At 31.2% G+C, this 16,978-nt stretch overlaps 1 protein-coding gene across 3 annotated transcripts in view; it reads left to right on the top strand.

Annotated features, from left to right (window-relative positions):
- The window catches only part of LOC107452083 (bromodomain-containing protein DDB_G0270170), a 44,172-nt gene that overhangs the window by 13,572 nt on the left and 13,622 nt on the right, over positions 1 to 16,978 (top strand). For 2 of the 3 annotated variants that reach the window (XM_043049444.2, XM_043049394.2), the window contains exon 2: positions 3,261 to 3,420. In XM_043049444.2, coding sequence (XP_042905378.1) covers positions 3,261 to 3,420 — 160 coding nt within the window. Of the gene's footprint in view, positions 1 to 3,260; positions 3,421 to 12,988; positions 13,406 to 16,978 lie in introns of those variants that run through there. The other variant, XM_021146142.3, reaches the window with a different exon arrangement.

The following is a 16,978-nucleotide window of genomic DNA, read 5'->3' as shown; positions in this document are numbered from 1 at the left end:
AAAAAAAAAAAAAAAAAAAAAAAAAAAAAAAAAAAAAAAAAAAAAAAAAAAAAAAAAAAAAAAACAATTTAGAAAAAAAAAATCGCAAAAAAAATATATCATTTAAAATTCCAAATAACATATATTCAGAATTTCAAGAAAAAAACTCTGTTAAACATATAATGGTTCCTCTAACATGCCAAATCTTTACTCTGTGTTTATGATGTTCTTAAAAAGAGTTTCTGTTTTTTTCCTCGTTCAAAAAATAGGTGCAATAATAGAAAGGCTTTACATTATAGTCCCATCACATTCAATATATTTAACAATCAAGCAATATTATCAAATTTTTAATAATATAATGTTAATATTCAGCAATAAAAATACGACAGTTTACTTTAGGTGTTATAGAAATAGAATTTAACTTAAAAGGGCCCCATCATTTTCAGTAGCTTAGGGCCCCGCCAAGCTTAAATCCGGCCCTGACTGTCAGTATACAATTGCAGAGTTTATACAATCTGATTAACAAAAAAATATTCCTGAATGCAACTAAAGAGTCTGAAATAAATTAAGTTGAAGTGCTTATTTGATCCGACAATGTGACGGTAGAACTGCCTAAACATTACTGCGAATAACTTCTTGTATCCCATTAAAGAACTTACTGAAGAACTTTTGATCTGGCTGAAAGACTTATTTGATCCAATTAACGAACTTACTCAAGAACTTTTGATCTAAATGAAGAACTTTTGATCTGGCGGAAAAACTAAAAACTTACTTGATCCAATTAAAAGTTTTCTAAATTCAAGTGAAAAACTTTTTTAAAGGATCTTTCTGGGTGTAGCTGAAGAGCTGACTTAAGATCCCAGTAAAGAGCTAAAAGTTAGGAGCACTCACTGTGATCGGAATTAACTTGATAAACTAATCATGCAGAAGTCGCAATTGTATATTAATATTAAATATCACAAAATCAACTGGATTATTACTTAAAATATTGAACTTAAGAAAAAATTTCATTTCAAAAAGTTAAAGAAAAATTGATATTTTGGAAATTTAAGCAGTGCAAATTCTCAAAAAACTATCTAAATCTTATAACTGAATGTGATTTTTTTTTAAAAAAGTAGAACAGTTTTATTTGTTATAATATTTGCTAAATACTAGTAACTAAGATAAAAATTAAACAAATTTAACAGTTTTTTTTTCCTGACAGTTCTAACACCACGTATCAACTGACAACTTGATACGTGTTGCTATTGATAAAGTTCAAATCAATGAACATTTAACAAAAGTGTGTCAAATTTATGTCAAAAAATAATTCCCATGATTTTAGGATACATTTTTAAACCGTCCTTAAAAAGGGAGGTTAGGCATCAATGGGTAATAGGTGTATAGTTTGATCAAGCATTAAAGCTTTGTTCTTATTCAATTTATTATGGATTTATGGTTTATCTTTCAGAACAAATTGATTGCATCTGATCACAGAAACATCTCAAAGCGTGCACTTTTTGCACTGTTTTTTGAGCACATTGAGTGCCCTTGGTTAAGGAAATGCTGTTTGATTCATTAAATAAGAGCTCATACGTTTCAGATATACTTGAACAAGAAAACCTATTTTTATCGAATTGCATTTAAGATGCGAAATTTGTTACTGCATTGAAAATTAATTAAAGCTCTAACTTTTAATTTGCGTATGTATCTATTAACTTATATACGATGTATTTTAGACGGTAAAAAATATAATGAGAAGCATTATACACACATATAGCAAAAGATGAACGTACAACAATATTTACATCTTGTTAAGTATAGCACTGTCAGTACAATAATTAACTTTGATTGTAATTAAAGATAAAAATTGGATTAATTTAGAACACCGAGTTTTAGTGTCAATGATAATTTTTGCCTTTGTGATTATAAATTTTTTTTTTACAATTAGCAAAAGAAACTTATTTTTAGAGTTGTGGAAATAGTCCATTAATACATGTAAACCTGTAACATAAAAAATCTTAAATGTGAACTCTATTATAATACTTTAAGTGAAAAAAGAATTAGTTTTGTTTTGACCGAATTTTGCGTTAACAGTAACGTATATTTCAAATCTGCAAAAGTAAAATTCTGTTAAGAACATAAACCAAATAAGCTTTGTTATATTTTCTGAAACTATATGTATAATACATAGTCAGTTTATAAAACTGAAACTTTATATTATAATGCAAGCAAATAACATGCAGTTCACTTTCAGAGTAACTTATTTTTCTAGTTATTCAACTCAAAAAATAATAGTTCCCTTACGGAAAATTTAATTTCATTTTATCAAAATAATATTTACAGAACTCAGTCGATAATTATCTCGTGCTGCTGTAAGTGCTGATTGAAAACTTCAATATGAAATTTTGTACTTACAGCACTGTAATATGTTTTTGAATCTAGAAAATTGAGTGTTTTTAAAAAGACACTTAAAATACTTTTCCAGTAATATCTTTAATAGAAATATAAGTACTGTTCACTTTGTTTGACAGTATAAATGCACTGAAAGGGTACATACTAGAGTTTGGAGTCGGTGATTTGAATCAGAATTGATTTGATGATTCGAAACGCCATCTTGCAACTGATTCAAATCAGGATACGAATAATCAGATTATTCGAATCAGGATTCGAATGAATTATGCGAATCAGTTAATTTTATCGGAATAGATTTAAATTATAATGAATTATTGTTTCTTAAATTTCAGTGAATTTTTTTACAGTAATGCTGTGTCAGAAATAATTTGCATGATCTTGAAAGTGAAGCTAACTCCACTTTTTAATATGTGTAATTTTTACCACTATTCAGTAAATAAGGCCTTCAGTGACAACTAGTTAATATTTCTTTTTCACGACATAGCTAAGTTAACTGTTGGCCGAGCTTAAAGTCAAAACGCAAATATATGCCTGGTTAAGGTCTCATCTTTACTTAGAATATAGACAAAAACCGTTTCTGAAGTGTATGAAGTTTCTTCCTTTCTCAGTTAAGTACCCAAAACAGAGCTTGTTGCCTAGAATCGGCTGAACCTCTTTCATGTCTTTAGAGATCTCTTTAATATGAGGCAAATATTTGCATTGGAAACGAAACAGTTGAGAGGATTGTTCCATTATAGTTGTGCGGTGGGTTTTAGTTGTGGTAAGTGATACGAGGCTGATGTCCTCAAATGAATAAACTGTTTACTAACTGATGTTATAGTTTGCAATTTTTTCTGTAGTTAAAAACGATCCAGTTTTATTAAAATGAATTCATTAATATTTTTCAGACTCCTGACGGTTCTTTTGGTCGTTCTTTGTGTGATAGGAATATTAGCAGTTACCTTTCGTTCCTGTTTTCCTGCATGTTGTTGCAAGAAAAATACTGATGATCAAACAGGGAATACTGATCAACCCAGTGGACGTAGAAACTTAGCTTTTGATCATCAGGTATGATCTTGTTTGTTAGTAATTAGTTTTTCACCAAAAATACGAATTTAAGAAAGTTTGAATACAATATTTTAGAGTTTTGTCTTTTTTATAAATACAGAGCAGTGCTTTTTTACCGATTCTCTTACAATAAAAAATTTTGCGAAGTCGTTGGGTAGGGAACCGTGGAAACCATCCTGTAACGTAGGGAACCATCCTGTCAAATTTCCTTTCACCTCCATAAGTAATTTAAACTTGAAAATATGAAAAAAGCGAGTACAAGTAAACCTAGAAGTTTTTTCTTCTTCCAAAATATCAAAATGTAACAAATTATGACAGAATAATTTTTGGCTATGGGATGAGGAAGTTATCTAGCAATAATTTGTTTACATTTTAATATTTTAAAAACGTTTTTTCATCATTTGCCACATTTTCATCATTTATTTTTTCATTCCTTCATTTCATTGTTTTCATCATTCATCCTTTACGCTAAGATTACCTGAGCTTATTTTTCTCTCAATTTAAAATTTTAAACTACTAATGGGTGTGAAATATAATTTGACATGAAAAGTTCCTCCGGCGTTATAGCGTCCTCTAAATTCTTCGTTGTACAGATGTGACTCAAGATTGAAAATCGATTGCGCCCAGCCAGGTTTATTTTCAGAGAACAATCTGGAAACAAAAAAGATTTTTTTTATTTATTTTACGTGAGAATTTTTAACTAATCTTAGATACTAACATATCACCGAATTCTAATAGGAAATAGGTTTCTCTCTCTAAGCTACATTTTTTTCTTCACATGGCGTTTTTAATCTTCTTTTTTTTGTCGAAATGTAGAAGTTTAAAAGCTTTATATATATATAAAAAAAAGGGTGTCACATAAATTTTTGTGACAAGGGGAGCTAAGTATACCAACAGGATTAAAACTGCATAGGAACCCATGCCCAGAAATGTCGTCGCACACTGCTGGGAGCTTTTTCCTATTATGAACTACTTCTCCTAGTGTTTCTGAACAGGTCATAATAGGAAAGCGCCCCTTGCCGCGTACGACTATATTTCCGGGCATGCGTTCCTATACAGTTTTTATCATGATGATGTTCCCTAACTCCCCTTAAAGTTTGTTGCAGCATTTACGCGACCCTCTGTTAAATATGAAAAATTGAAAAATAGACGAAAAATGTCATTTAAAAAAAATCTGTGTCTTTAGAAGCAACACTAATTTCAAGTTTGGAATCCCGAAACCCGAATTAGGCAAGATCTGATATTTGTATAAATGCAACAAAAAAACTTGCTCCCCAGTGTAATTTATAATCATAATACTCGGCTTAGAGAATTCCTTGTTTACTGAGTTGGGTTCAAAATTGCAGAAACAGGAAGGTAAGTGTTATCTATCAATCTACTACATTTCGAAAAGTTGTGACCTGATGAAATAGCATAACGAATTGTTGCGTGTGATTTGATTTTTGTTTTTGGAAAAAATTCTGTCCTTTGAAAAGAAACAAAGATGAATGAAGAAAAATTATCGAATGAGCTTGCCCCTAGTCATCAAAAATTATTTAAGTAAAATCAATGTTTTTTCAGAGTAACAGGGTTTAAAAAAGATCATAGGCGGGCAAAGGTATACGGAGGCTTGGGGCAAACTACTTTAATTTGAATCCCCCCCCCTTGAAAGGGGAGTATTATTTCAGCACTGTAAAAAATTCCGGATCAAAATACGGTAAAATCCATTGTCACCGGAACATGTAAAGGAACAAAAAATCTGATATACCTTAATTTTTGCAATAATAATAACCGTAAAATCCCTGAATCACTTAAATAATGTAAATATTACTGTTAAATTTACTGTATAATATTTTACGGGGGAAAAGTAAAGCATTTCCGCTATAGGTTAGGGAGAGTCGCGGAGGTTAAGACCCCACACTTTCGTGACAAACGGCGTGATTGTGAAAATGTGGTCAGCACCGCGCACAGGCCGCCTTTACTTCACAGACGATCTGAAAGCCATCAATATGACGTTGGGGGAACTACAAGCCGACACTGAGGATCGAACCCTAGTTCTTCACAAGGGCAGTTAAGTGCCTTAACCACTAAGCCATCGCATTGTGGTAAAATTAGATTTTACAGTAAAAATGAATTTTGCGGATAATGTACTCAAAGTGCAGGTACGTTATCCCGTAATTTTATCTGGAATATTTTACAGTGTGGAAGGCACAAATAAAAATCTATTTAAATAATCAAATACACGTGTTGAAAATACATATAGTAATGAAAATCTGTAACCATTCTTTAAATTCATTTTTTGGGTGAAATTATTCTAAGGTCAAATATTTATATCGAATCGAGATCTTCCTCTTCACAGCTTTAGCGCCCTAAAACTTCATTATTAAATTTGTTTGAAAATAAAATATTCATTTAACCTTCAGTCGCTATTAGTCCATATTCAATAAAATATTCATTCGTCATAAAATATTTTCCTTGAAATACAATATTTACCTGTTAACCTATTTAACTTATTTATTATGAAAATAATACATAGTAATGGATTTTAATGTTTTACTGAATTAATTATAGTACCCTTTTTTGATAATAGGTGACTCCTTTCCATAATTATTGAATATGAAAGAAAATAGCTCATGAATTGATTGGTTTTATTTATTGCTCATTGATTGTTTTATAATTTACAATGAATCATATAACAAACAATTTAAATTTCAAATTTGGTTGACGTATAGTTGAAATTGATTTTGTTTACATCTTTGCTGTTTGAAGAAAATAAGACAAAATTACGATTTCTCGTAGTGGTAAAATTTTCACTTTTATCGAAATGTAATTGTATTGTTGTCAATAAATTCCCCTTTAGCTGAATTCATCGATGTCTGGGAATATTACCTCCTTGCCCTTTTCTTCTTGCCACTGAAAAGATCAAATAATTCAACGAATAATTTTGGATTTTTCTATGTAAAATATACTGGATTAGATTTCAAAAAATGAATTACATGTTTGAATGTTAACAAAACATGTCACTACTTAACCTTTTAAAAATAAAACACGTCTGTTCAATTTTTACGACGTTTGTATTAAATTCGCTTTCATGTCTTCATGGCGAAATCTTGCAAACGGACTTTCAACAACTTTTGGACTAGCTAGAGCTCTTGCATAGAGATTCATACTTGATGACCCCTGTAAGTTTTATTCGTTTTTAGAACACTACAAGTAGAATTTTTCGTAATTTAATTGCCGATTAGAACTCATTCATCGCCTTTCAAAATTCCGATCCCTTCCCGGGTAGATAGTGTGCTTAAATTTTATCTGGAGCTTCATTCTGGACGATAATACACGCTCAAAATTATTTTCTAGTTACTAAAAACACGATTTGTCGTTTTATTCCTGAATAGAATTCATTCGCCGTCAAATCAAAATTCCGACCACTTTCTGATATAAACAAATTATGTACTTTTCGATTAGACGTCTTTCTAAAACATACATCATTTTGGCCCTTTCATGCCATCGCGTTTCGCCAAGTGGAGCTTCTTTCTCTTTCTTGCGCGCAAGGCGACTGACCTTGATTGATTATTCGAGACTTTTATTTTATTCAAATATGAATAACAGACGTTTAAAAAAAATCCAAAAAGGAATAAAGTAGATAAGAGTTGATTTATATTGGCAAATTGTTGTGTTTTTTAAGTTGCTCATTTTATTTAGAAATAAATAGATTTATTTTATACTTTGTAATGACCCTTGGACCAGATGACTTTGTCGTGTTCTTGTAGCTTGTTCCAAAATCAAGAGGGATTTGGCATCGTTTTTACAGTCTGTAGTGTAATTACTAAAATCAGTACTGTTACTGTTTTATTTTTTGCTTTTCCTAGTGCTTGGAATTCTAATTGTTAAATAAAAATAAACATTTTAAAATGAAATAAGAAAAAATTAACATTCGATAATTAGCTATAGAATTATTACCTGTTAAACATCTAGTAAAAAATACCATAGGAGCAGCTCTGTATTTCGCAGGAATGCATATACAGAGTAAAAGTTTGATGAGCTGAAAGGATAATAAATAAATTGACTTAATCAATATAGGTTAAAATATCCGAGTTGTGTTGAAAGGGCTCCTAGATTGAATTAACTAACGTCTTCAAAACTTTTTGATCCACTTCTAACTAATATTATATTTTTTGTTTTAAAATTTCTGATATCGTTTATAACCGTAACATAATGATGAATTTGCCAAAAATTAATGCTTTTTAATACATTTTTGAATGTTTAAAAATATATTATATCGAGTGTCGATTATGACAATTTACTTATGTGAGATGTTACACAAATGCTGGAACTGGGGAAAAATTATATTGCATTGATTACTGGCATTTATTATATTGATAATATCATAACGTATTCATATGAAGTTAAGCATTTCTAATAAAGGAATATCAATCTGAAAAATAATGAATTAAAAGCAAATTCAGTTTCTAGAGAAAATATCGAGATCGTTTTATCAACTTGAAAACCAACTCAAACCATCTTGTCATCTCATTTATTTGATTGAAGAATAGAACAATCAAATGAATATTATTAAAGGGAAAAACATCTTTTAGAAATTTATTGCCAAATGTGTTTAGGGCATTTTTTCTTTTTTAAAATGTATGTTAGTAGTTTTAGATCGTACTACAAACTTTAATCGTAAAATTGTAATTGAGATGAATCAATTGTTATTAAATTATCAGCTGATAATTTAATAATTATTCATCTTTTCTGCAAACCATGTATCAATTAATGTTAATGATGTGCGTAAGTTTCAAACGCAGGCTGATTTATGTTGAAGAAAAAAAAATAGATAATGATCTTACCAATTTCTCCAAGTTAATTTCACTTTGTCTACTGTAAGATTTATTTTTATTTTATATTTTTATAACCGTCGTCGAACAGTCGACCCAATTTTTGGGTTTATGACTACTAATGTTCAACTCCGTAGCCTTGTAATTTTGAACCCAATCCAGACGACAAGGGAACTCCTGGATCAAGTATTGGGAGAAAGTTTGCGTTCGTGGAGGAGTTTTTGATGGAACTAACCCGCATTTGCGTTACATGGAGACCATAAGAACCTCCCACGGTTAGCCTGACGGCAAAGGGACTCTAACCCATGATACGTCTACCAATGAGTATATTTCACGTTAGCACTGTGGTCGGTGCACGCCGGATGCGGAATTCGCAATGACACGCCATCGCTGANAAATAAATAATTAAAAAATAAAGGTAAAAAAATAATTACGAAATCCAAAAAATTAATTAAAAAAAACTGATTTAAAAAAATAATAATAATTTAAAGATAAAAATTTTAAAAAAATGATGAAAAATTAAACGAAAAGTAATAATTAAAGAGATTTAATTACAAAATAAAGATTAGAAAAATAATTACAAAATCTAAAAAATTAATTAAAAAAAACTGATTTAAAAAAAAAAAAATTTAAAAATAAAGATTTAAAAAAAATGATGAAAAAGTAATAATTAAAAAATTAAATAAAAAGTAATAATTAAGAATTAAATTAAGAAGTAATAGTCTAAAAATTAAATAAAAAGTAATAATTAAAAAGATTTAATTACAAAATTAAAAATAAAAAAAACACCCTCAACTATAGTAGCTGTCACATTTGATTGATCACCCCAACCCCCGTTAAGAGTACTCCAGCGGAATCCCCGAAATCCCTGTGCTCGTATTCCCCGAAAATCCCCGGAATCCCTGAAATCCCCGAAATCCCTGTGCTCGTATTCCCCTTTCCTAACTACTTAGCTTATGAATTGATTGATTTTCTTCATTGCTGATTGATTGTTTTATAATTTACAATGAATCGTAAAACAAACGATTTACATTTCTAATTTGCTTGACTTATATATTTGAAATTTATTTTGTTTACATTTTCGCTGTTTGTAGAAAATAAGACAAAATTACAATTTCTCGTAGTGGTAAAATTTTCATTTTTATCATAATGTAATTGTATTGTTGTCGATAAAATGCCCCTTTAGCTGAATTCCTTGATGTCTGGGAATGTGATCTTCTTGCCCTTTTCTTCTCGCCACTGAAAAGATCAAATAATTCAACGAATATTTTTTGAATTTTTTTTTTATGTAAAATATACTGAATAAGATTCAGAAAATGAATTACATGTTCGAATGTTAACAAAACGTCTATGTCACGTAACGTTAATTTTTTTAAAAAAATAAAACGCGTCTCGCCAATTCTTACGACATTTTTATTTACGACATTTTTCGTGTCTTGATGGCGAAATCTTGCAAACGGAATTTTGACAACTTTTGGACTAGCTAGAGCTCTTGCATAGAGATTCATACTTGAAGACCCCTGCAAGTTTTATTCGTTTTCAGAACGCTACAAGTAGAATTTATGGTCATTTAATTGCCGATTAGAACTCATTCATCGTCTATCAAAATTCCGATCCCTTTCTGGGTAGATAGTGTGCTTAAATTTTATCTGGAGCTTTAATCTAGACGATTAATACACGCTTAAAATTATTTTCTAGTTACTAAAAACACGATTTGTCGTTTTATTGCTGAACAGAATTCATTCGCCTTCAATCGAAATTCCGACCACTTTCTGATATAAACAAATTATGTACTACTTTTCGATTAGACGGACGGCGTCTTTCTAAATCATACATCATTTTGGCCCTTTCAAAGCCATCGCGTTTCGCCAAGTGAAGCTTCTTTCTCTTTCTTGCGCGCAAGGCGACTGACTTTGATTGATTTTCGAGACTTTTATTTTATTCAAATATGTATAACATACGTTTAAAAAAAAATTCGAAAAGGAATAAGTAGATAAGAGTTGATTTATATTGACAAATTGTAGTGTTTTTTAAGTTGCTCATTTTATTTAGAAATAAATAGATTTATTTTACATTTTATAATGACCCTTGAACCAGATGACTTTGTCGTAGCTTGCTCTAAAATCAAGAGGGATTTGGCATCGTTTTTATAATCTGTAGTAATTCCTAAAATCAGTACTGTTGCTGTTTTATTTCTTGCTTTTTCTAGTGTTCTAATTGTTAAATAAAAATAAAAATTAAAATGGAATAAAAAATTTAACTTTAGATAATAAGCTATAGAATTATTACCTGTTAAACATCTCGCAAAAAAATACTATAGGAGCAGCTCTGTATTTCGCAGGAATGCATATACAGAGTAAAAATTTGACGAGCTGAAAGGTTAGTTAATAAATTTACTTAATCAATATAGGTTAAAATATCTGAGTTGTGTTGAAAAGGCTCCTAAATTGAATTAACCAACTTCTTCCAAATTTTTCGATTCACTTCTAACTAAAATTATATTTTCGTTTTAAAATTTTTGATATCGGTTGTGACCTTAACATAATGATAAATTTGCCAAAAATTAATGTTTTTGAATACATTTTTGAATGTTTAAAAATATATTTTATTGAGTGTCGATTATGACAATTTACTTATGTGAGATGTTACACGAATACTGGAACTGGCAAAAAATTATATTACATTGATTAGTGGCATTTATTATATTGATAATATCATAACTTATTCATATAAAGTAAAGCATTTCTAATAAAGGAATATCAATCTGAAAAATAATGAATAAAAAGCTAATTCAGTTTCTAGAGGAAATATGGAGATCGTTTTATCATCTTGAAAACCAACTCAAGCCATCTTGTCATCTCATTTATTTTATTGAAGAATAGAACAATCAAATGAATATTATTAAAGGGAAAAAGATCTTTTAGAAATTTATTGCCAAATGTGTTTAGGGCATTTCTTCTTTTTTATAATGTATATTAGTGGTTTTAAATCGTACAACAACTTTTACCCGTAAAGTTGTAATTAAGATGAATGATTGTTATTAAATTATCAGCTGATAATTTAATAATTATTCATCTTTTCTGCAAACTATGTATCAATTAATGTTAATGATGCGCGTAAGTTGCAAATGCAGGCTGATTTATGTTGAAGAAAAAAAAATAGATAATGATCTTACCAATTTCTCCAAATTAAGATTTATTTTTATTTTATATTTTTATAACCGTCGTCGAACAACCAACCCAATTTTTGGGTTTACGACTACTAATGTTCAACTCCGTAGCCTTGACATTTTGAACCCAATCCAGAAGACAAGGGAACTCCTGGATCAAGTATTGGGAGATATTTGCCTTCGTGGAGGACTTTTTGCTGGAGCTAACCCGCATTTGCGTTACATGGAGAGGCAGACCACGAGAACCTCCCACGGTTAGCCTGACGGATTCTAACCCAAGATCCGTCTACCACCGAGGATATTTCACGTCAGCACTGTGGTCGGTGCAAGCCGGATGCGGAATTCGTATCCACCAGCCATCGCCGGGATCGAAACCCGGTTCACCTCATTGGAAGGCAAACACTCTATCCCCTGTGCCATCGCGGCTCGCTGTAAGATTTATCTAAAGTTTCCTATAAAAAAAAAATTAGTCTTATTTCATTTTCTTTTTTTTTTNTTTTTTTTTTTTTTTTTTTTTTTTTTTTTTTTTTTTTTTTTTTTTGCGCAGAGAAATTCAACTATTTCTTCGGCATGGCGAGCATTCCATTACTGGCCCGCATTGACCACAGTGTTGACGCAACATATCCTCAATAGTAAACGGATCACGAGTTCCCTCGCCGTCATGCTAACCGTGAGAGATTTTCGAGGTTCTTTCGTCTCCATAGAACGTAAATTCGGTTTAGTTCCATTGTAACGTCCTTCACGAAGGCTATTTGTTCCAATGCCTGATACACGAGTCCCCTTGTATTCTGATTTGTATTCAATATAACAAGGCTACGGAGTTGAACATTGATGGTCATAAACACAGAATTGGAACGACTGTTCGCCAGTTATAAAATAAAATAAAATCATAAGAGCCACAGTGGCTGAGGGGAATGAGTGTGCGCCTCCTAATGGTGTGCCTCAGGTTCGAATGCCAGCGGTGGCTGGTTGGTACGAATTCTGCTCCCAGCTAGCTCGCACCGGCCACAGTACTGACGTAAAATATCCTCATGGTAAACGGAAAGTGAGCTAGAATCAACCATGAGAGATTTTCTTGGTTTTCTTCCCCATGGAAAATAAATTCGGATTAGTTCCAAAAATACCTGCACGAAGTCTTGTTAGTCGCCCAGCCCTTGATCCTGGAGTTCTAAATTGCAAGGCTATGGTGTGGAACATTGATAGTCGTTAACTCAGAATTGGTAATAGAACAAACGGTAATAGAACAAAAAATGTCATATGTTTAAAAAAATGAATTTAAAAAAATTGATGACGGTCTACATTTTTGGGGACTTTTCGCTTGCGCTCGGCTAACCGAAAAGTACCTCAATATAACATGCACAAAACTAAAAAGAAAAAATAAATAAATATAAAATGAATATTTTGAAAACTATTGTTTGTTTTTTTCTAGCAGAAGGAGAAAATAATTTTGTTTGTTCAGCTTTTCGTACATTAACGAAAATGGAGGTTAAAGAGAAACCTTTTTCATAAAATAAAAATTTTTTTTTGCCGACTACGGCTTTCAAATTCTAGACATAAAACCAGACATTTCTCACAAGAAAAAAATGAACTCAAAAGCGAGTCGGAACACGTTAATTATTTTTATTTAACTTTCTCCCAACAAACAAAGTAGATAAAATCCTCAAAAAGTATTATTTACAATTTTTTAAATGAATTGCGATTTTGAATTTCCTATGAAATATGCTAGAAACATTGCGCAAGTTGCCTTTCTTTTTGACAAAGCTATAAATTAAAAGATAAATAATCCTTTGTATCTTTAGTAGCGGATTATAAGATTACTTTAGCATTTTATTTCGATACGCAAACAGCTGTACTAAAACAATTCTGTGACATTTACTGCAGAAGAAATAGTACGAGTAGTTGTGTTATGAGGTTGATCCTACTCTTTTAGATGGAATCGTTAAAAATAATTTATCCCATGTTTTCTAAGTCAACAGTAGATAATTCTGATTCTTCTTACATGGTGAGTTGCTGTTCTTAAAGTTTTAAATTTATATGTAAAAGTAATTAAATTCTGATTAAAAGATTAATTTGTAGTTAAAAAATAATGAGAATAACTCTGCTTAGCTACATAGCTTCGAGTTGACTGATTCTTATCGTAAAAATACTTTTAATGATTTATAAATACTTTTTATAATTAAATTTAAATTTGACCATTATAATGACGTGTGTTTCTAATGTTGGTATTTTGTGGCTTTTTTTATTTGTACTGATATAAAATTGTCATGTTGTTTTTTATGATCGTTTTGCTAAATTTATCCCCCCCCCCTCCGTCTAAGAAATACAAATTGTTTTTATCATCATTATTCTTTTTCAAAAATGAATTTTTATCTATAATTTTTTTCCATCCTTCTCAAGCCTTTTTTTTTTACTTTTTATCTGCACAAGTTGCTTTCATTTCTATCATATGATCTTTATGGATTATTTTTGGTTCTATCATAATATCTTCATAAATTGTCCTTACTTCTACACTGAGAAAAACAATATGGTCAAAACTACCAAAGTATGGTAAACTTTACCGTGTTTTTTGCCTTATGAAAACCCTAAAAATTTTTACAAAAGCCCTCTGGTAATGATTTTGGTAAAATTAATAGTAAAATATAGTTTTATAATTTGATAAAATTTGGTAAATAAGGTCAAATATGGTAATTTTACAGTTCGGTAAACCGTTACCTTATGAATAGAAAAATTATACCAAATGAATGGTTTAAATACCATATATTATGGTTTCATTAACCAGAATTATAGTTTTCTTTTTCTTACCAGAAATGTCGTTACCATGCAGTTCAATAATTTTACCAGAATTTTTTCTCTGTATATCAATCAGGCTTTACTAAGTATTTTTATTTTCTCCTATTAGTTTTCTAAGAATGTATTTTTATTTTTATCATCCAGTTCTCACAAATTGTTTTTACTTTTGCAATTTAGAATCGCGAGATCGTATTAACGAGCAATTTAAAATCAATTCTCTATTTATTAGTTGGAATAAAAAAAAAAGTTTTTTCCTTTATTCTATTTTATTAAATATTTACAGTGAAACAATTATTTGCTATTAGTTTGTTGAAATTTTCAAGATCATTCTTTACCATATCTTTAGAATTTATTAATTTTATCAATTTAGGAATTTGCTCTTAAATATCGACTACAATCTAAACAATACCTTTGACGTCTGAATCCTGGGCTTAACTGAATAAACAATAATTTACAAAACGACGAATAATTATTAACGAAATCAAGAAATAAAAAATTAAATAAATGGAAACAACAAATAGATTAGCTGAAGTTAGATTTAAGCAGAAATATAAGTCAAAATTGAACTGATTATGGCCAGGGCCTGATCATAGTATAGGCAGAAAGGTACTTTCCCAGGACCCCTAATCTTTAGGGGGCACAAAAAAATAAATATTTTAAAGATTTAAATTTAAGGTTTTTACGATTTAAACTTTACACTTTATTCAAAATTGTGCCTTGCTGATTCCAAAAATTTTTACAATATCTAATTTTCACTCTAAGTCTTAGCTTTTATAGTTTGAAAAAGTAGCAACAATGCTTTTGTCGATCAAAATGTAAGGTTGCATTTACCCGATGCACCAAGTGCAGTTCATTATATATTGTTACGAATTTGTAAACATGTCTGTAATTTTGTGAATATTCTTGTATGATGCTAAATATCTCAGACGGACACTAAGTAAATTGCTTAATAATAAAATGTGCAAGAAAGTCGCGTAATTCAAACGTAATTAAGAGAGAAAATAACACATAATGTCTCCGCTAAATTCATAGCCTAAATTTGCCTAATTTCTTTCATTCTCTGTACCATCTGTCCTTACTGTGGGAGCAACGTGGGCCCACCTAATATGGTGCCCCTGAAAGAGTGGCCAACAAATCTGCCCTTCAGATGTCCGTATGACGAAAGGTCACTTTCCAAGTGGGCATTGGAAAAAAAATCTTGGCAATACAAGGTGTCCATTTTGGCAGCTAAACGATGGCTCTGGAAATTTCAAATTTCGAAGCGATAGGACTAATATTTACGGAATTATATGAGAATTGTCTAGAATCAAGTCGCAAGTTTTGATGACCCAGGTTCGATTCCGGCTCGTCGATTCGAATTCTACTCCCGGCTTGCACCAACCACAGTACTGACGTAAAATATCCTCAGTGGTAGACGGATCGGGTGTTAAGAGTCCCTTTGTCGATGGGCTAACCATGGGAGGTTTTCGTGATTTTCCTCTCCATGGAACGCAAATTCGGGTTAGTTCCATCAAAAAGTCCCCCACGAAGGCTAGTTTGTCTCAGGGCTTGGTCCAGAAATTCCCTTGTCTTATTGGTTCGGTTCAAAATTACGAGGCTACGGAGTTGAACATTAATTGGTTTAAGCTCAGAATTGGGACTTCTGATCAACACCAGTTAAAAAATATATAAAACTTCTGTGCTTGAACTGTGGTAGCTCAAAGGGATAGTGTGTTTGCCTTCCAATGAAGCAACACGGGTTCGAATCCCAGTGATGACTGGTTAATACGAATTCCGCACCCGGCTCGCACCGACCATAATGCTGGCGTAAAATATCCTCCGTGGTAGACGGATGGATCGTTGGTTTGTGTCGTCGAGCTAACCTCTCCCCTTGCCGTCGAGCTTACTTTGGGAGGTTTTCGAAGTTTTCCTCTCCATGTGACGCAAATGCGGGTTAGTTCCATCAGAAAGTCCTCCACGAAGGCAAGTTTGTCCCAAAAATTAATCCAGGAGTTCCCTTATCTTCTGGATTCTATTCAAAATGTTAAGGCTATGGAGTTGAACATTGGTTGTCGTAAATTCAAATTGCCGGCTGTTCAACAACGGTTTAAAAAAAATAGATTAAAAAAACCCTCTGTGCTTGGTACAATATGCATCACATGGATAAACGCAATTTCTCAATTGTAGGGGGGCTTATTCGACAAATTTAAGGTCTGATTGGTGCAGCATGATGCGTATAGTTTAAACTTAACAACGCCCATAGGTGTACTATAATGAAATTTTGATTAAAATGAGAATGATATAAATTTTATTGTTTGGGAAAATGTTTTGACCTTCTTAATCAGTATTCTGTCCAGCTCAGGGCCTTAGCTTCTCTTTATCGGGCCCTGATCATGGTGGTGAAATGATCGTGTCGGTGAAATAATTATGTCTGTGAAATAATTGTGTGGGTGAAATGAGCTGTCGGCGAAATGTTCGCCTCGGAATAATGAACCATCAATGAAGTGATTGTAAGCGATATGCATTAAGCCCATTTAAACATTTGCAATCAATCAAACTTTATTAAATTATTCAACCCAATATTTCAATAGCTATTAAAAACACTATTCAGTTTCATCCGACCAAAGAACAATTTTCTATAATTTTACAAGTAATTCAACTTTTAAAACCATCGTATATTAGGATTTATAAAAAAATTGCTTACGTTTTCATTTTTCTCTCGTAAATATAATTTGAGGTTATTTATATGTTGGATTTAATGACTTTCCTCTCACAATGTTTTCTAACACATATCAGTCTGTCATTA

Source organism: Parasteatoda tepidariorum, chromosome 4, assembly GCF_043381705.1.
Source record: "Parasteatoda tepidariorum isolate YZ-2023 chromosome 4, CAS_Ptep_4.0, whole genome shotgun sequence".
NCBI classification, from domain to species: domain Eukaryota; kingdom Metazoa; phylum Arthropoda; class Arachnida; order Araneae; family Theridiidae; genus Parasteatoda; species Parasteatoda tepidariorum.
The sequence above is the reverse complement of the archived record's forward strand: the minus strand, read 5'-3'. Positions and strand labels throughout refer to the sequence as shown.